Genomic DNA, 20,882 nt, shown 5'->3' with positions numbered 1-20,882 from the left:
ATATCAAGCGCGTAACCATTTTCACTGTGGTTGTTGCAGCCATAGGCGCAAGAGCGCGGCTTAGCGCCCGCACAAAGCACAGAAAGCAAAGGGCGCGCTACGTTTGTTACGCAGAGCGTCGGCGAAAAATGGCACGAGAAAAAAAGAACAACACAAGAAAAGCGCAAGATCCATGCGTCTCCTAGGGCAACCGCGAAGGAGACCAATCATCGCGCAGAAAAAGTTTCAGAAACCATGAGGACGCGAAGGGGGGCGAGGAGGGAGAGTGGAGGTCGAGCGCGCGGCGGCGAGTACAGTGGATGGTGGTACTTTCCCATGATCAAGGGTTTTAGTCACTGATTTCCTTGGGAGTTTTGTGGGCTCTCCTCCTTGCACCACACGTATGTGGGCACGCACAAAAACAACCACTGACACTGGTGGACGTGTCCCCCGTTTTATGGCCCACTTTATGGCCCACTGGACGTGTCCCCCGTTTTATGGCCAAGGGTCTCGCCGTGCTGAAAGGAAGTCTGGTAAGATGCATGCTGTTACGCCTGGGAGTCCACACTGAACGTCATGGCCTCTGCAAAGGCAATCTGTGTCAAAACCAGCGAGCCAACCCACCTGACGCAATCAACTCAACGACGTCGTCAAGCAGCGCCGCCGGTCTGGCTTACGCAACGCACCGCACGGCGAGCTCCCTCAACCCACGGGCCCGATAGCAGTCCGACGATGCAAGCGGCATCATCCAGTCTGGCGAGTCTTACGCAATGCGTGGCAACATCACTCGTGCTTGGGTGCAACCCGGCACAGCGGCTCCGAATTTGAGAATCATCACGCCACCCAGCGGCGAGTCCCGATTTGAGAAAGCTGACGCCCCCAGCAGTGGTTCCGATAGGACGTTGTACACGTAATGGATAACCCGGGGTCAAGCGGCGCGTCGACAAGCAGGCAGCCGACGTATACGTCAGAGAGAAGACATCTCAGCTCTTTGAGTCCCAAGGCTGTCGGCCCCAGAGCCGAATATGTAACACCTCTATTTAGATGCTGTACATAAACCTTGCCTTAACTCACTGTCGTCTTGTCCGCTCGTCTATCAGCTCTGTGCAGAAGCAGTCGCGAGCTGAGGAACGTACGCTACCAGACGTCTGGTGACCTTGGCGGCCCGTGACCTCAGCGCACTATATATGCAACAGTGTCGGCGATGGTGCGAGTGGTGCCAGCGGCGAGTTGCGTTGCAGTGGCGCCTTCGGGTCCGTGTTGCCGTCGCGCCTGGTAACAGTGGATGTCAGCTGCGGGATCAGCCGGCGTCAGCGACATCGATGCGGTGAGTGCCTCATGTTTTCGATTCAGTTCACCAGAATACTATAGCGCAGGTTATAGTAGTTTAGCGAAGGGCTGTGTGAAGCATTAGTGAGTGAGCTTTGTTCGTTTTAAGCCAAATCGGAGCGCTTTGAACCCAAAGTTAATGCAGAGGGTGTAAACACGGCAGTGTTAAGAATTGCTTGCGCGTCTTGCTAGTCGAATTAGAGCGGGTGTGTCAAGTAGATTAGCAGGGACAAACAGCAAGGGGACAGTGTGAACGATGTCCCTTAAAGTGAAGCAACTCACCAAAATTTGTGACGAACTTGACCTTACTTTGGGCCGTGCGAAACGAAAGCAAGCGATCCTTGCTTTCGATCGATGAAGGATGAAGGGGTGACGGCTGAGGAAGTCGGTGAAGCCTGGGCGGATATCAAAGCACGCTGCGAGGGGGCTGAAAGGCGAGAGGTAGGTAGGTAGGTAATCAACTTTATTGATTCACGAAAGAATCATTTGAGGGGGGTGTGGTAGGGAAAGTGGAATCAGGATGACGACGAGCCCTCGGGCCGCTCTAGGTGGCCGGACACTGCTGTGCTTCGGCGACCCTTCTGGCCCAGCTCACTGTCCGGAGCTGTAAACCCGGTTGCGAGCTGCGCAGAGCAGCCTCCCATCGCTCCTGGTGTTCTGACCCTTGCCACGGAGGCTTGGGTTTGTTTGGACAATTCAGAAATATGTGCTGGAAGTCGGCTCTGGTGCTAGGACATAAGTTGCAATGAGGCGAGGTTTCGCCATGTGTAAAAAGGGAGAGAAGAAAAGGAGTCGTCACTGTGGCCGTTTGAAGTCTGCGCCACAAAGCCTGGTCACTTCTGGAGAGAGATTTATGTGGCGGGGGATACGTTAAGCGGGAATTTCGGTAAAATAGCGTGATATCGTGATAGCTGAGGAGTCGATCCCTGGCACCTCGAAGCGAAGGCAGGTCGCTGTGAGCCCGGTTGGCGAGTGCTCGGGCTTGGGTGTGAACGGCCGTGTTGCCTGGGTGTCCACAGTGCGCAGGGACCCAGAGGAGGGTGATGAGGCGATCAGGCGGAAGAGATGATTCAAGAATTTTAGCAGCCGGGGAATGAATTCAGAAAGTGGCGAAATTCTGAATTGCAGTTTCTGAATCGGAAAAAATATACTCAGTGGAGGAGTGAACAATGGCTGAAGCAATTGCCGCCTCCTCTGCTTCCAGGGATTCTGTCGAATTTGGAAGGGACGCACTAGCGACCAGTTTTTGAAATCCATCTACGACGGCTACCGCGAAAGCTCGATGATCTACATATTCAGCCGCGTCTACATAGACTGCGGGAGAATCAGGAGGGAATCGCTTCTGAAGGGACTTGGCTCGAGCTTCCCGTCGAGCCCGATTATGTTCTGGGTGAGTATTTTTGGGGAGTGGCGGGATTAATAGGTTGCTGCTAACAGTGACGGGAACTGCGTGCGTGGCTGTGGTGTGACCGGGAACGTTGATTCCAAGTCGGCGCAGGAGTACCTGTCCTGTTTCTGTGAGTGATAGTCTTTGATATTGGCTGAAAAGATGCGCCTCTACAAGCTCTCCCAGAGTGTTGTGCACCCCAAGTTGAAGTAGTTTATCCGTGGCTGTTGATTTAGGGAGATGGAGCGCAGTTTTATAGGCATTACGAATGAGTCTGTTAAGTTGCTCGATCTCCGTAAGTGAGAGATAGAGGTGGGGGATAGAATAGGTAATTCTGCATAGGCAAAAGGCCTGTATGAGGCGGCGTGTGTCTGCTTCCCTCATGCCACGATGACGATTGGATATGCGCTTAATGAGGGAAGCTGTATTTTGAACTGAGGTGCGGATTAACTTTATGGTGTCAGCGTTCGAACCAGTGTCGGAAATATTAAGGCCTAAAATATTGATTTTATTGACCCTGCGAATAGGGGTGTCATCAAGCATGACTTGAATGTGACATGTATCTTGCTTTTTAAAGTAAATTACTAGGAGTTACGATTTAGCCGCCGAGCAGGTGAGCCCAATATTGTTGGCGTGTTTAACAACAATTATTACGACCTAATTCTTACGACAGTTCCTGAAACAGTAAGTACCGTTCTTAACATAGATGGTTTTAGCGACCACAGCCTCCTCCAAGTAACTCTTAACATTCCACTACCTTTCTCCGGCACCGACCACAAAAATATTCGCGACTATAGTAAGGCCAACTGCAGCCAATTTAACGCCGAACTCGAAATTTTTTACAACGACACATTCCTACCCCTTTTCGACCGTCGTTCAGTAAATGATAACTGGGTGCTGTACCGAGATAAACTATGTACACTAACTAATCAGTATGCCCCCCTCGTAAAAGTGAAAAACTATAAAACAAACCCATGGTTTACGAAATCTCTCAGGCAACTCAGAAATAAAAAGAAACGCTTATACCGCCCAGCTAAACGCCATGACACGCCCTCCGCGTGGCAGACATACAAGAATTTTATGAAAAGCTACTGCGCGGCAGTACAATCTGCTAAACTTAAATATTATTCTGTCGATCTACCTTCCCTCTTGAAATCAAATTCCAAGAAGTTCTGGTCACTTGTTTCTCCTCAACAACATGGCCAACAAATATCTTTGCTAGATGACGACCATGTCCCTCTTTCAGATAGTCATTGCACATCAGCATTTAACGCATTTTTTTCATCCGTTTTCACCCTGGAAGACCATTCCGACGTACCATACGTTCCCGAACTTGACATTGCATACATGGAACCTATAGAAATAACTGCCGAGGGTATTGCTCTTCTAGTTAATAACCTCAAGCTTTCCACTTGAGCCGGCATCGACGACATTAATTCTAAAATTGTCAAAAACACCGCCTCCATTTCTGTTAACATTTTGTATAACCTTTTCAGGCAATCTTTAGCGACAGGTCAACTCCCTTCGGACTGGAAAATTGGTAAAATAGTGCCTGTGTTTAAAACCGGTAATAAGCATTTACCCGAAAGTTACTGTCCAATTTCTCTTACATGTATATGCTGCAAACTTCTTGAACACATAATCGCTTCCCATGTTTTCCGACACTTAGAATCAAATAATTTCTTCTTTCTGAACCAACACGGATCAGAAAGGGTTTTTCCTGCGAAACACAGCTGCTAGAACTAACAACCGAGCTGCATTCCAATATGAACAGTAACCTTCAGACTGATAGTATCTTCCTCGATTTTTCTAAAGCCTTCGATCGCGTAGCCCATTGCCGTCTGATTTCTAAATTATCTGCCCTCCGATTAGACTCTCTTACCCTATCTTGGCTTCGCAACTTTCTTTCACTTCGTCAGCAGTTTACTATAATTAACAATTCCCCTTCCCCTCTTTCCCACGTAACTTCTGGCGTTCCACAAGGGTGCGTCCTCGGCCCCCTACTGTTTTTAATCTATATAAATGATCTGCCAAATAAAATATCTTCCTGCATGCGTATTTTCGCAGACGATTGCATAATTTACCGTCCTATATCATCCCCCGATGACCACTTAACTCTACAAAGCGACTTTCACCGCATTAATGACTGGTGTAACAAATGGTTAATGTCCCTGAACACGGAAAAATGTAAAATAATCTCCTTTACGCGCAAACAAAACGTTTGCACTTTCCACTACACTATCAATAATTCTGCACTATCACAGGCTTCATCCTATAAGTATCTTGGTGTCCATTTCACACCCAATCTCTCCTGGTCTCACCACATCACCACCATTAGCGCGAAAGCCTCCAGGTCCTTAGGATATCTACGCCGTAATTTACATAGCTGTCCCGCTCACGTCTGTCAACTAGCCTATCAAACCTTTGTCCGTCCCCAGCTTGAATTTGCCGCTTCTATCTGGTCCCCTTATCACAACTACTTAATTAACATGCTTGAAGCTATTCAGAATAGGGCGGCCCGTTTCATTTCACGCAATCATGACTATCACAGCAGCATAACGCAAATTAAAAACAATCTTTTTCTTCAACCCCTGAGCACTCGTCGCGACATTTCCCTTCTTTGCCTCTTTCACAAATACGTGTACACCAACAGACCCCACCCACTCCACCTCGATGTTCCTTCCATTACTTCACGTAGGTTGCATAATCACTTCAGTTTCAAGCGATTATACGGGGCAACTGATTCATTCAACTCATCTGCTCTTCCTCGCGCCATACGTTTGTGGAATGGTCTTCCAGATAACATCGCATCTGTATCAGACAATAATTCTTTCCGTCAGTTGCTGCTTACTCTCTTCTCACAATAGACTTGTCACTGTTCTGCACATTTTTTTTAGCCCGATTATGTTTGTTTCACACTGGAAATGTTTTTTGTGTATGGGCATAGGTTCTGCGTTTTTGGTGCTTTTTTTTGTTGTATGTTCTGCAACTTATAAACAAATTACGGCACGTCGTTGAGGTAAAGCCAGCTGGCTATCTTTGGTTGATGTCGCCTTCATATGCCATAATGACTGTATTCGGTTCCCACTGTCGTGTGTGCACTATAAAATTGCCTTTTCTTTTTTCTTGTTATCGCCTGTTAACTTCAACTTATATTGCAAACCGCATCATATTTTCATTGTGCTGTTACGCTTTGTAACGCGTGAATTGATTTTGTGTGATCTGTAAAACTTCACCAATTACCCCCCTTACTCAATGCCCTGTAAAGGGCCTTTAAGGAATTTTAAATAAATAAATAAACAATGTCAGCGGCCAACTGAAGCTTCTATTCGATTTCGCCATGGTTGCCAGTATTGACCCAGATGGTGATGTCATCCGCGTACAAGGAGTGATTGACGGAAGAAAGTTTGGCAAGTTCCCGCGCTAGCGGTATGAGAGTAACGTTAAAAAGGAACGGGGACAAAACCAATCCCTGGGGCGTTCCCTTGCTACCTAGCGTGAAGGGATCGGTTTTGAAAGTGGCCACCTGTAAGCATATGGACCTATTGCTGGGAAAGGCAGAGACATACCTGTGCGTGTGAGAGCCTACATTTAGTTCACTAAGAGATTGTAAAATCGAGGAGTGAGAAACATTATCAAAAGCCTTAGTCAGGTCCAATGCAAGGATGGCTCTGGTGATGTGTGGAAAAGTAGGATTTAGCACGTCCTCTTTAAGCTGCAGCATGATATCCTGAGAGGAGAGTCCCGCTCGGAAGCCGTACATGGTGGAGGGAAACAGTTTTTCTTGTTTCATGTAGTGATTAAGACGATTGAGAATTACATGTTCCATCAGTTTTCCTGTACATGAGGTAAGAGAGATCGGTCTCAAATTATTAAGGTCTAACGGCTTATTATGTTTGAGTATGAAAGTCACCTTAGCTGAGTTCCATTCCTGGGGCAGCGTGCCCTGCTCCCATTGTTGATTCATGTAATCGGTAAGAGCTGCCACTGACTTGGAGTCTAAATTTCGGAGTGTTTTGTTAGTAATTCCACCTAGTCCTGGAGCAGATGTGGTGCGAAGTTTGCTTAGGGCAGCCCAAACTTCCGCCTCTGCAATTGGTGCATCCAAGTCTGCATTGGGAGCTCCATTGTAGGTAGGTAACGATTCTCGCCTTGGGCCAGGGAAATACGTAGTTTTAAGAGCAGTTTCAACGTCTTGCCCTTGTTTTTCTACTTCAAACAAGAGTTTCGTAATTCGCTTATTACTTTCACATCGCGAGGAGCATAGATCTAACATATGGCGAAGTAGGGACCAAGAGTTCTTCATATGTACAGTACCGTCGAGTCGGTTACATATCTGGTTCCATTGCTTCGATGAAAGTTCGGCCGCGTGTTCAGTTACAAGCTGTAGTGTTTGTGACATTTTGCGTTTTAGTTTACGATTATATTTTTGCTTGAGGCATCGTTTCTCCAAGCTCTGATAGGCCTCCCATAGGTGAAGTAGCCTGCTGTCTACTGGATCACGGATATGTGCTGCTGGGGCAACTTTTTCGCTAAGAGCTACGTCCTGTTTAAGCTGAGACGCCCAGTCTTTGTAGTCTTGAATTTCTTTTTTTTCGGGTTTTGGTCTCGGATTTCGCGAAATTCGTCCCTGTCAACAATAGGTTTTAAATGAAACTGTGGACGAAAATTGGCATGGGACAGTGTAATTGTTAGGATGTAATGATCACTGCCGAGGTTGACTCCACTGTGTGTCCACTTAGCTTGTCGCACATTTTTAGTGAAAGTAAGGTCAGGGGTGGTATCTCTGCTCACACTGTTGCCAATTCGTGTTGGTAGCATGGAGTCAGTGACTAGAGTGCACCTGTTTCGCTGAATGTATTGAAGAAGGCTGGTGCCCTTCCGAGTGTTTCTCCTGTAACCCCAATCTACGTGCGTGACATTAAAATCACCAGTTACAACTACGGGAGCAGAGTTTGCTATTTGGATGGCCCTATCAATTGCTTCAAAAAGAGCAGTGAGGCCATCTCTAGGATGAGAATAAATATTCAAAATAAAATATGTGCCTTGTCCTGTACGACGTGGGAGAAGTTCAAGAAGAAGGCAGTCACTGTAAAGATCGGAAAGATCATGCGCTATAAACGAGATATTCCTCTGTATATATGTGGTAGCCCAAGGGGAGCTAGGATGCGAATGTACAGCCTGATAGCCGAGGAGTTTGCAAGCTTTTAAAGGCTCCTGTACGGAGATGACATCAGGGGCCAGTGTAGACCGCTGTATATAAAGTGAGAGGTTGTCTCTCTTGTTTCCTAATCCATGGCGATTCCATTGCCATATGCAGAGTGAAGAGGGTGAAGATGAGGCAAGGGTGCAGGAGGGGGTTATGGCTGCGAAGGCGCTGGAGAGGGTTGAGATTGTGGGAGAGATTCGAGCCGAGCAACTAACATGTCTAGAATACTGTCTATCTTATTGAAGCTTTCAGCAATTTGCGTAAAGCCTAAATTAACCTTTCGTTTGAGTTCCCGGTGTTCTTTCCGAATTTTTTGACTGGTGCTTTTAAAATCATCCTCCGATGACTCGGGTTGCTCTGTCTTTTTCTTTTTTGGTGGCTGTGGAGAGGAATCTATAATATCGGTCCCTGACTCGGCTGCCATATCAGGCTCTATGACAGAGGGGGAGATGGATAGGGGTGGAAAAGACGCGGGTGGGGCAGCTGTAAGTGTACTTAAACGTTCCAGTACCAGTGCCAACCGTTGCTTTAACTCTTGATTTTCTCGCATTAGACGTTCGATAGTCTCCTGAGTTTTAGAATTTTCATTAGCGTCAGAGAGCATACAGCAGGAGCAGGAGGCTTGCTTTGCCCAGCTCACCTTTTCGGGTTTGGTGCTGAAGTCGCGGCTTTGTGATGCACTTCGTCCAGGGCCTTTGCCTTTGCTGCCACGGTTTCGTCCAGGACTCCTGCTTCTGCTTCTACGGTTTCGTCCAGGACTCTTGCTTCTGCTGCTACGATTTCTATCGTCAATGCTTGAAAAAAAAACTCCGTCTCGAGCTGGAACTCGGGCTGCTCCTGCTGGTGCTCTTGTTGCGGCCTTTGTTGTGGCCGAGAGAGACGGCTGAAGCCACACTGAAAGCGTTGCTTGCATGCCCTGTCACCCGTCTTGTGAGAGTCCCCACAGATGACGCACTGCGGGGTGCAGGGATAGTCTTCCGGGTGTTTCTGTTCGCAGCTTGAGCAAGTGAGGCGATTTGGCAAAGGACATACATCTCGTGGGTAGCCGATGTCTGCAGTTTAGGCACGCTTCCACCTTCGGTCGAAAGTTGAAAATGGCGTAGAGGGTGCCAAACATTTTGACTGACGGAGGAAGCTCCTCAGCCATGAAGTGAATGAGTACTGAGCGTGAGGTACGCCCCACGTCTCTTGCTTGGACTATCGGTAGAAGGGAATTTGCCCGACGTAATTCTTGAAGCAAGTCCTGAGGTGATTCACCATTCCAAGCGCGGTAGATGATCCCTGCCCATGCCCCGTCCGGGGGAGCTATGTACGCGTGAAATCCCACTTTTTTACCACCTAGCGTGAGTTATCGTATTTTTGCATAGTTGGCAACTCGGTCGGCGCAAGAAGCGTACATGGTGAAAATATTCTTGGCCAGATTGGTGCACACAAGATTTTCGTCGGCAACCACAGAGTGCAGTCCGCTGTTAGCGACTACAGCCGCTCGTAACTCTCCATCGTTGTATTGGGCCAGATCTACGCCCGCACTCGGACGAAGGACAATCTTGAAGTCATTGACTGGCAACCGTGGCAGTCGTTTTAAGTGAGGACGCGCCACAGCTGTGTTGTCGAGCTTTCAGGAAACGCTGGGCGGTGATTCCGTTTTGCGTGCTGGCGTTTCGGCAGCTGACGCCGCTTTATTTGACTGCGTTCCTTCGGTTTCTTTTGACTGTTGTCGAGGTGAGCGTTGTCGGGCATTCAGGATCACACTCCATTCTTCTGGGTTGAATTCTGTGGCAGGTAAATCCGCGCCACTCACGTTGTATGCCATTGCGTTGCCGAATGAACTTGCGCACGCGCGTCGAAGCGCGAGCCCGATGCCGGTGTCGGTGGCGTTAGGGCTGACGAGGCGGCGTTTCCCCGCTCAGCAAGAGTTGAAGTTTGCAAAGCTCCTCAAGAACAAAGAGGTTTGAGGCACTCACCAGCAGCGTCGGCAACTTGCTGAAGTTCAAGAAAGACCACTGTTGGCACCAAAAAAGCAGTCTTGGCTCAACAAAAACATCGTAGAATACGGAGCCCATGCGAGGCACACCAGCCTTGCCTGGCCCCCTCGAAAAGCGAGACGTAGAAGTTCGCGAAGAAGCTCAAAGGCATCGCAAACGCGAAGAAGCTGAAAGGCGATAACGCCGTGAGGAGGCCGAGAGACAGGAGCGCCTAGTTGAAATGAATAGAATTGGCAATCCCACAGTGTTCGCAAGCGCCTAGCGTTGCTTCTGGGACAGTTCAAGTCAGCGGTCATAGAATTCGGGACCAACTGCCACCGTTCGTAGTCGGCGAGGACATGCCGAAGTATCTCGTCAAGTTCGAACACGTCTGTGAGCGAAATGCCTTGGAGCGGTCTCTTTGGGCGCAGAACCTGTTAGCTCTTCTTTTCGGCGAAGTGTCCAACGTTATAACGTGCTTGTCGAGGGAAGCGCTTGAGAGCTATGTCGAGGTTAAGGAAGTGCTCTTGAGACGTTACAAGTTGTCACCCGAGGCTTTCCGGCAAAGGTCCTGGTACGCAAAAAAGGGGAATGAGTCTCACGCTGACTTCGCCTTTCGTCTTAAAGCCTATTTAATTGAATGGCTCAAGGGCGAATGTGTTTATGACGATCGCGATAAAGTGGTAGAATGCATTGCATTGGAGCAATTGTACCGCTGCACCGAAGATGACGTCAAGCTTTGGCTGCAGGACAAACTTGTTGAAGTGCAGCTTAACAAGGCAGCAGAGTAGGCTGAGGAGTATTACACACGCCGAAAGTTGCATAGCAGAACAGTGTGCGTTGAAAAGAATGAAAGAAAAGAGGGCTTTTCAAAGGAACCTGATAAACGGAAACCCACTTTGCACCGTAGTTTCAGGAAAGACCCGTCTCTCACGAAGGACACTGTAGGGGAAGGGCAAACGGAAGCGGAGAAATCGAGTGAAGTTTCTAAACAACGCACTGATACCACTCGGGCGTTTTAATCACAGAAGCCGCTAATCTACCACAGCGGCAAAAAGGAAGGGCACAATGCGGTAAACTGTAAACAAAGTTAGTTTACTTTCGCAACAATCCGATAATCGGAAAAGAACATGCCGCATCTCCAGGAAATTAGTGTGAATGGGAAAACGTGTCGAGCACTTCGAGACTCAGTGGCAACCATCGATGTTGTCCACCCTTCGTTTGTGTCTCCGGAAGACTTTACAGGAGAATGCGCGTGGATCAGACAAGTCGCTGAGGAGCAGAGTGCTTGCCAACCAATCGCTACGGTTGTCATTGAGGGCCCGTTCGGTAAGATTCGCACCGAAGCGGCTGTGTCTGCCGCGCTTCACGATCGTTTTCCTTATCTTTTTCCAATAAATCTGAGCAGCTTCTCAAAGAGTAGGGGAAATCGTTCTTATCTAACTTAGCGTACATGGCCCTCACGCGGCAGCAAGTGCGGAAGCTTTCGCAGGAACTTGGCCTAGTTCAATGTGGTGAAGCATCAAGTGCGAAAGCTGCTGATCTGTGCGACTTTGGCGGCGAGTTGACGGAACCTCAGACAGGAAATTCTCCGCGTGAGTCATTTGAGCAGTCACTCGAGCGGCCCGTCACTTAAGCGACTGGCGTGGTCTCCGTAGGCGGAGGAGACGACATGGCGCCATTGAGTCAGAGTGAGCTGTCGAGGGTTGATCGAGAAACGCTCATTCGAGAGCAGCGTGAGGACTTTTTGATTAAAGCGCTAATTAAAAGCATAAACTTGGGAAAAAAGAAAAAGAGTGTTTCTTTTTTTTTTTTTGAGAAAGCAGTGCTCCTGTATCGGAACTACACAAATGCGCAAGGTCGCAAGTATGAGCAGCTCATAGTGCCACAAAAGTATCGTCGCCAACTATTGGAACTGGCGCATGAAAACGCGTGGGCAGGGCATCTCAGCATAAAAAAGACCAAGCCTAGAGTTTTCCTTGAGTTTTATTGGCCAAAATGCTGGAAGGACATCGAAGACTTTGTACGAACATGCGACACTTGTCAGAGAGCGGGGAAATTCACGGTCAAGTGGAAGGCACCCATGAAGCTTGTGCCAATTATCAGAGAACCTTTTCGGCGCCTAGTAATTGATATCGTCGGGCCACTGCCAGAGCCAAGGCAAGGTTGTCGGTACATCCTCACGACCCTCTGTGAAGCACAAAATTTCCCGAAGCGATACCACTTAAGGAGCTCAATTCCCCTTATGTCGTGGATGCTCTGCTCTCTGTTTTCGCACGCGTTGAATTCCCTTCTGAAATTCAATGGGACAACAGTGGTGTCTTCACCAGCTCCCTTACCTCTACCTTTTTGGATAAATGTGGAATAAAAGTAGTGCACAGCTCGATCCATAACCCGCAATCTAATCCGGTAGAGCGTACGCATTGCGTTCTGAAACTGATACTGAGAGCTCGTTGCTACGAGCACAAATGCGACTGGGAAGCATGTATCCCTCCCGCTATGTTCGCTTTGAGATCAGCTCCTCATGAGAGCACTAGTTTTAGCCTTGCAGAGCTTGTGTATGGCAGGAGTTGGACAACACCATTGCTAATGCTATACGCAAGTCCTGGGAGGGATTAGATGAGGACCCTAATGTAGTTGCGTATGTTCTCGACCTCCTTCAGAGGCTTAAAAAAACAAAAGATCTTGTGGAAAGCCACATGCAGGCTGCACAAGTGTTGTTGAAGGAGTACTACAATTAATCGGCGAAGAAACGCACCACTGAAGTGGGTAGTCAGGTAATGCTTTTGCAGCCGTCCAAAAGGAACAATCTTGAAGTTCATTGAAAAGGGCCTGCGAAAGTAATATCGAAGCTTTCTGATACCAATTATGAAGTGAAATTAGGAAGGCGGCCGAACAAAATTTACAACAGTAACTTTATGAAACCATACGTTCAACGTCAAGCGGTCGTAAATCGGCTTTTGAAGGCTTCAGAGGAAGAAGGAGCGGAACTTTTGATTTCTAGTAGTGTAATCGAAAGGGGATCCGATGTAATCTTGGAGCAGTTGAACCTGGAGCCTACAGGTCAAGTCAAATTCAGAAAAAAGGAGTTGAGGAGGATTGTTTTCGAGTTTGAAGACGTGTTTTCGGACCGTCCCGGAAACACGACGGTGATTGAACACAATATCGAGCTAACTTGTGAGGAGCCAATCCGTAGCAAGCCGTATCGATGTTCCCCTGTGCAAAAGCAGATCATGAAAGAGGAGATCGATGAAATGCTGGAGTTAGGAGTCATAGTACCGGGCGAGAGTGACTATGCATTCCCACTAATATTGGTTCAAGTGTCGGAAAAAGATCCGATGTCATGCGTCGATTATCAGCGTCTTAACGCCATAACTCGAGACCAAACGTACTCGATACAAAAGCTAAAGCCTCCTAAAGACGTAAAGCCTCCTGCGAGGGCATTGGCAAGTTCCCCTTGCAGAGCGCGGAAGCCGCTATGCCACGTTCGTTCCTCCATATGGAATTTATTGTCCACTTAAGCTGAGCATTGGATTGAAAACTGGGCCCTTTTGTTTTTCAGGCTTGATAGACCACGTTCTTAATAGCCTTTCTGGGTTCGCTCTGCCGTATCATGACGATGTCGCCATCTTCTCAAACAGCTGGTAAGAGCATGTCGAGCGTTTACGAGTCATGCTGCAGGTTGAAATAAGCTGGTCTTACCATGAAACCTGCTAAATGTCACCTAGGGTGCGGCGAGGTGTCTTACCTGGGACACGTTGTGGGGCGTGGCCGGCGTAGACCTTCAGAAATTAAGGTAGCCGCCGTCGTGAACTATCCACGACCAACCACAAAATCTGAAATAAGGGCATTCTTGGGCCTAGCTGGATACTATCAGCATTACGTGAGAAACTACTCTAGCATTACCAGCCCTCTAACCTACGCACTTCGAAAGTCCGAGCCGGTTAAAGTGGTATGGGACTCAGCATAAGACAATCCGTTCTGCAAGCTGAAACAGGCCCTGAGCGAAAAGCCCGTTTTCATGGCACCCGATTTATCTAAGGGATTTGTCATTCAATGCGACGCGAGTAATAGCGGCATGGGAGCTATATTGTGCCAGGAAGACAGTGCTGGTCACGAAAGGCCAGTTTTGTTTATAAGTCGAAAACTGAGCTGCAGGGAAGAAGCATACAGTACATATGAAAAAGAAATGCGCTTGCCTCGTGTGGGCCGTTCAAAAGATAGCCTGTTATATCTTCGATTCGAGGTTTGTGGTCGAAACGGACCACTGCTCTCTTACCTGGTTAAATAACATGTCGCCTAAAAGTGGCTGGTTACTATGGAGCATGATACTCCAACAGCACAACTTAGACGTTCGCTACAAGAAAGGAAAGCTAAACGCTAATGCAGACGCACTGAGCCGTGCGTTTTAGTTAGTACCTTATCCATCTTTCAGTCTTTCGCTGGCGATTCGGGGCAAAATTTTGTCATCACTTCCTTAGCTGAGCGCTCTTGTGCAGAGTGATCTCAAGAAGCCAACTTTATGTTGTATTCTATTTTTTTACGTTGCTGTACGTGTAAAAATTTGAGTTCTCATATTAAGAGTCTTGTGTCTCATATGTGTCTCGTGATGTAGAGGGAACCAAATTTCGATAGACACGTAGCTAGGTATATATTGTACTATACTTTGTCTGGTGTTCTTTCGGGTAACCGAAAGCACTCGCTTGTGTCGTGTGTTGTCTGTTGTCGAACCGTTCTTGACAAGTTGCAGAACCATCGACTAGTGCTGAGACCCAAAAATTGTCGGAAGAAACAAGCGAAGCTAGTCGACAAGTTTTGGCGACAAGCCAGTGGAGCTTGGATCCGTCCTCAAGAATGGGATGTGTTCACAGACCTGAGCCTGGAGCTACATCCTCCACATAGCCCTGGAGGCAAACCTGGAGGGACCTGGCGATTGAGCGCGCCCGACAACCGAGCCATGTGGAAGCAGCTCGTCTTTCTGTCGCATTGTCTGGCGGCGGGGGGGCTGTTACGCCTGGGAGTCCACACCGAACGTTATTGCCTCTGCAAAGGCAATTTGTGTCAAGGCTAGCGAGCGAGCCTGCCTGACGCCATCAACTCAACGACGTCATCCAGCGGCGGCGCCTGTTGGTCTGACGCAACGCACGGCGAGCTCCAATTCACGGGCCCGATAGCAGCCCGATGATGCAAGCAGCGCCATCCAGTCGGGCGAGTCTTACGCAGTGCGTGGCAACATCACTCGTCCTTGGTGCAACACAGCGCAGCGGCTCCGGATGGATGGATGGATGGATGTGGCTCTACCCTTCAGATCGGGCGGCGGCTAACGCCACCTAGCCGTAATACTTAGTTAACTAACCACTAGATTTATCTTTTTTCTCTTTAAATAGTAAAGCTGGACGGGTAATTTGCAGTGAAGGGTTTAATTTTCACTCGTGCCTTGACTTTAGCCACCAATCAGATAACCTGCTTCTAGTTAGGTCTACCCGCTTAAGGTCTATTTTGCTCTCCCTGTCCCTAAACCCCAGTGCTTTCAAAAACTCTGCGCCATCATCCTGAACTATAGGGTGAAGCCCTTTACAGAACATCATCAAGTGTTCGGCAGTTTCTTCTTCCTCTCCACACGCACTGCATACTGTGTCTACTCCTTTGTATTTGGCCCGATATGTCTTGGTTCGCAATACTCCCTTCCTGGCCTCAAACAGTAGAGAACTACCCCGAGTATTATCATAGATCCTTTCCTTGGCAATTTCCTGCTTAAAAGTTTGATAGATCTCTAGTGCGGACTTCTTAATCATGCCAATTCTCCACATGTCAGTCTCCGTTTCCTTTGATTTGAAGATCAACACGTCACCCAGCGGCGGGTCCCGATTTGAGGAAGCTGACGCTACCAGTGGTGGTTTCGATTAGACGTTGTACACGTAATGGATTACCCGGGGCCTATAAAAAAGCCAAGCGGCGCGTCGACAAGCAGTCAGCCGACGTATGCGTCAGAGAAAAGGCACCTCAGCTCTTCGAGTCACTAAGCTGTCGGTCCCAGGACTGAATATGTAACGCTTCTATTTCGATGCTGTACGTAAACCTTGCCTCAACTCACGTCGCGCCTCGTAACAATGCTCGGTTGCTAAAGTACTACGCCATTTTTTTCACGTTATATTAGGTCGCGAGTGGGTTGTAAACGCCGACTGAAAAATATCTGCCTGGCCCTCTTTAAAGGTAAGATGTGTCGTCCTTAATTTTTTTGTTGTACTGTTTGTTTTCCAGCTTGGCTTACTATCATCTTGGCACCTGGGCTTGCTGATGAAATCGCTGACAGTGAATAACTTACGCCTGAACTACCAAACTTTGACGGTTTTCGCAAGGACAGACAGAGTGCTTGAAATGGTGGTGTTGTCATCGCCGTAAAAAAAAACAGCTAGAAATGCTCCACTGTTCACGTGACAACGAACTTAGAAATTGTATGGCTTATGTGTCGCGCTCATCCACGACTACTACTTGTCGGTGTCTGCTAACGTCCCCCCAACAGTAATGCGGACTTCTTATAACAAAATGATTCACGAGCGCATGCATCTTGCTCTTTGGGGACTTCAACTACCCACACACACGAACTGATTATTCTAGCTCAGGCATCGGTAATGCAGGAATCAAACATTTCCTAGATGTTGCTGCCTTAATTCAAACCTCTCACAGATACTAAAAGAGCCCACGCGTGTAGCTGGTGATATCGCAAACATAATTAATTGAGCTGATAATAACCACCCATCCAGGTAGTATCTCCTCCATTATCTATTTAGGCGAAATTAGCGACCACGAAGTAATTCACGCAGCTTTCCCTTTCTCGCCCGTGAAACATTGTACAGACCGGCAAACAATCCGCCTGTACGACAAAGATAACTATACCGCAATTAATAGTGAATTAGAAGCATTCTACGAATCATTGGAATCGGGCTTCGAAAATTGCTCCGTGAATGAAAACTGGTGGCTCTTCATAAACAAACAGTCTAACGTTGCGCAGTATATACCAATCATCACACTCCCGCCTAATCACAATCACACATGGTACACAAGCATACTAAAAAAAAAAAACTTGAGCAGAAAACGAAACTACTATTTCACTCCACTAAACTTCGGTCAAGCCCCAACTCTTGGCATAATTATTACGAAGCTGAATACACCTACTTGGTCGCTATACGACAGAAACATTCCTTTTTTATTCAGACCTACCCCGCAATGCTCAGTAATAACCCTAAAAAATTCTGGCAGGTAATCAACCCTAAATCAGCATCTGGTATGAAAATTTTAAGGGAATATGAAGTTTCATCTTACTTAGAGTGTGCGAACCTGTTTAATTCTGATTTTGCTTCTGTTTTTACAACTTAGCCAATCATGCCTCTGCCTCCATATTCTGTTCACGTGATGCCTCTAATGCCTGGTATTATTTTTCACCAGCCGGAATATCTACACTCATTGACAGTCATAAGCTATGCAATCATAATCTGTCATTATTAACAATACTGCTTCGACATTTCTACCAGTAACATCAGGCGTACCCCAGGGTTCAGTTTTAGGTCCCCTCTTATCCTCATCCGCTGATGTAGATGAAATCACCTCCAAGCTATTAAAAACATCAAGTGCGTATCTGCCATGTACATAACCCTGTTTTCCCCACAACCATCACCATCAGGCTCCCTTCCAGGCCATTGGAAAAAGAACAAGGTCGTTCCACTCTTCAAATAAGGTAACCGTGAATAACCATAAACTATCGCTCCATATACATTACTAGCATTCCTTGCAAAATCATAGAAGACGTCATATTTTTCCACGTTATGAATTTTCTCGACTTTCCCATCTGTGACAGCATGGTTTCCGTAAGAATCTATCACGTGACACGATACTAGCTTCATTTCTTCATGATGTCCACTCAAACATCGATCGTAACATCGTAACCGACGTCATTTCTCTTGATTTTGCAAAGGAATATAATGTAGCGCATAAGAAATTAATATTTAAACTTTCTCACCTAAACTTGTATCCTAATGTCCTAACATGGATAACAAACTTTCTTCAAAATCGATGACAATCTGTCATTATTAACAATACTGCTTCTACATTTTTACAAGTAACATCGGGCGTCCACCAGGGTTCAGTTCTAGGTGCCCTCTTATTTTTAATATGCACAAACGGTCTACCGTTGCGCGCATTCTCTAACATTTGAATTTTTGCTGATGATTGCGTCATATCGATCTATCATTAACGATACCGACCACATCTCATTGCAGACTGACCTAAGTAGGGAAGTGGTGTGACGAGTGGTTCATGGCCTTAAATCCTCATAAATGTAAATCCATGTCTATTTCCCGCCGTCATAATCATCGTACCCTTCCTCTCACAATCAACGACAGCCCCGTCGACAATGTTGTCTCGTTCAAGTATTTAGGTGTTACTATCCCGCATGATCTCAACTGGTCCTCTCATGTGACTGACATCACATCATCTTCAAACAAAACTTTAGGATTTCTCCAACATAACCTTCGCAATGCTCCTCAACACGTAAAACTACTCGCATTTAAAACATTGGTTAGGCCTGAACTCAAATATATATCACCCATTCGAACTCCTCATCAGATCTATATATCTCAGCGACACCGTAGAATACGTCCAAAATCGCGCCGTAAGGTATATTCATTCATCAGTTTCGTATGACATCAGTGTTTCGTCATTAAAAACAGATTATGGTTTGGATGCACTAGTAAATAGCACATTGCCGTCGCATAGCGAGCTTATCATTATATCACAATTTTTATAACAGTTCACTTCGCCAAGCTCCTTACATTCTACCTCCTATGCGTATTTCAATGCGTGGAGGCCATTAACTCAACGTTGCTCATCCATGTGCACGTACTGTCACTTGCTCGTCATCATTTTTCCACCGCACAGCCAAAGGCTAGAATGACTTTCCCCACCACATCGCTTCCATCACCACCTCACTTGCCTTCATTGAAGAAACGACAAGATTTATTTGTGGACGAACTTTGTAATCTTTGTTTATATAATTACCCCTAAAACCCATCTGGGGTCTTTAAGGTAAATAATTGAAAGGAAATGAAGTGGAACTTATCACGAGGAAACTGTGCTCTGGCTTTAAGCACTTCTCAGAATCTCGGCGCAATGACATAATTATTGTAAGTGCACAGTTTTTCTTATTTTGTGTATATACGAACAAATAGAGTTTACAAACACATGTGACTGTGCAACTTGTCAAGTAAATAGTCTGCCTTCCTGTAAGTATTATTCATCCAGTTTGTTCTTTTCAGCTTTTCCCAGCAACAGAACAATACAAGCCTCACATCTTGGTGGTAAAATGTCGCACACCGAATGCGTATTCACCGCCAAGAGCACGAGAACTGACCGAAAGAGAGAACTGATCTAGCAGGAATACTACTCCATCGACTGTACAGTTGGTTTACACAAGGCCTTCTGCAAATAGTTCTATGCGAGCAATGTTGCATAAAAATATAGTGCATTTATACAACTGTGGAATAAACATATAAAATGAGAAAGCTTACGTTCAAATCTTTCTTTTATTGCGCGTTACTCACACGCTAGCAAGTACAGACTTTAGAGGCGTATAATTTTGTCTTACTTGTGCACTGGACCAATGCCATGGGCACAAAAAACGACAAAAAGAAAAAAAACAAGCAGAGGAAGAAACGTTTGCAACCTACCTGTAGCCGTCTGTAGATTGACGCTTATGTAAGGTGGGACAATGGTCAGCCGTGTTACGTTTGGCCCGGCAATTAGTCTGAGCAGTCGCCATTGTGTGTAAACCGGTCTACTAGGGAGGCTTTCAAACCCATTGGCGCTCAGTCTGCAACACGCTGTCCTGTAGATGTTCCAGGAAGCAGTCGGGTCTTAACGAAAGCTTCGCGAGACAAGCCTTTTGTTGAACGGGCTCGAACAGTGTGGGACGCCGACACTGTGGCTGGTCTCATTAAGTCAACCTCTCGACTCGCCTATTGTCATCTACGCGAGGCCATCACAAAGCACCGACAGCCCAGAAGCGTTGGCCGGCGCGGGACCTATGTCAATACTCAAGACCGGTCCTTCGTTAGTTGCCAAAGTTGGGCCAACCTCTCAGTAATTGGCGAGTGACGACGGACCGACGCTTTGCCAAGGATAACTTGTTGCTCAGGTAATTGTATAATCTGTGCCGCTTGTCTTCTAAAACATGACTACATGCTAGGCTAATAGTGCGCTCGCGGCCGTTTAGCTAGCTTCACATATACACGAATGCAATAGCAGCGCCAATCTGATACAATTCCCATTCGTTGCACCAAGCTGCACCAAAACCACGAAATTTGCTGAAATTGTGCCACGCTGCACTAAAATGTTCAGCCAGCTTTAAAATTTTTTCAGGTGTAATTTTGGCGAGAAATGCAGGCCACCTCGGCCACGCCATTTGCGCCATCAGTCAAAGCGCGCAGACTATAACAATAGTGCCTAGGTTATAATTAAAATATTCTAGGCACCCGTCCTACGCTCGTCAGACGCAATCGACTAGATAAAGTAACAACGCTGCACGCCCATCGGTTCACTGACTGTAGCGAAACGACAAAACTTCAAGGCAAAACACACACACACACACACACACACACACACACACACACACACACACACACACACACACACACACACACACACACACACACACACAAAGCCCCCTTCTCGAAGGGAATCACGAAGAAATGCGAATGCATTTCTTGCGCCGGGAGTGCACGGCGTAGTAATTTTAATGGCATAAATAATTACGAGACGAGGATTTGTACCGTAACCATTTATTTACACATTCGTCAGCACCTGTTTGTGTTATCATTGTACCTGGCGGCTATAATCTCAGCGTTTTATCTACATAAACGCTGGTAGCACAAATGCGTCAAACGCGTTTCGAACGCATTGCATTGAGGCGGTAGCAAGCCACGTTCAAGTCAAGGAGGTGGGGGCTCCGGTTGCTAGGGGC

The 20,882-nt window shown here is 47.0% G+C and overlaps 1 protein-coding gene across 10 annotated transcripts; it reads left to right on the top strand.

Moving 5' to 3' along the window:
• The first annotated feature begins 320 nt into the window (after nt 1-320).
• LOC119170880 (uncharacterized) lies at nt 321-19,430 on the top strand. 10 transcript variants are annotated; one of them, XR_012893675.1, is made up of 6 exons: nt 324-1,306; nt 2,513-2,698; nt 13,431-13,512; nt 16,026-16,081; nt 17,550-17,603; nt 19,180-19,430. XR_012893675.1 is itself a non-coding variant. In XM_075886488.1 (4 exons), exons 1-3 carry the CDS (start codon nt 1,265-1,267, stop codon nt 16,041-16,043), a joined length of 246 nt encoding a protein of 81 aa, XP_075742603.1. In that variant the 5' UTR covers nt 336-1,264; the 3' UTR covers nt 16,044-16,081; nt 19,180-19,430. The 10 variants fall into 10 exon arrangements, 3 of the variants coding, with proteins under 3 accessions (XP_075742603.1, XP_075742601.1, XP_075742602.1); XR_012893672.1 differs by having other exon boundaries at nt 332-1,306; nt 16,026-17,603; XR_012893671.1 differs by lacking the exon at nt 13,431-13,512 and having other exon boundaries at nt 336-1,306.
• Nucleotides 19,431-20,882: the final 1,452 nt, after the last annotated feature.

Source organism: Rhipicephalus microplus, chromosome 2 (assembly GCF_043290135.1).
Source record: "Rhipicephalus microplus isolate Deutch F79 chromosome 2, USDA_Rmic, whole genome shotgun sequence".
Lineage (NCBI taxonomy): Eukaryota > Metazoa > Arthropoda > Arachnida > Ixodida > Ixodidae > Rhipicephalus > Rhipicephalus microplus.
The sequence above is the reverse complement of the archived record's forward strand: the minus strand, read 5'-3'. Positions and strand labels throughout refer to the sequence as shown.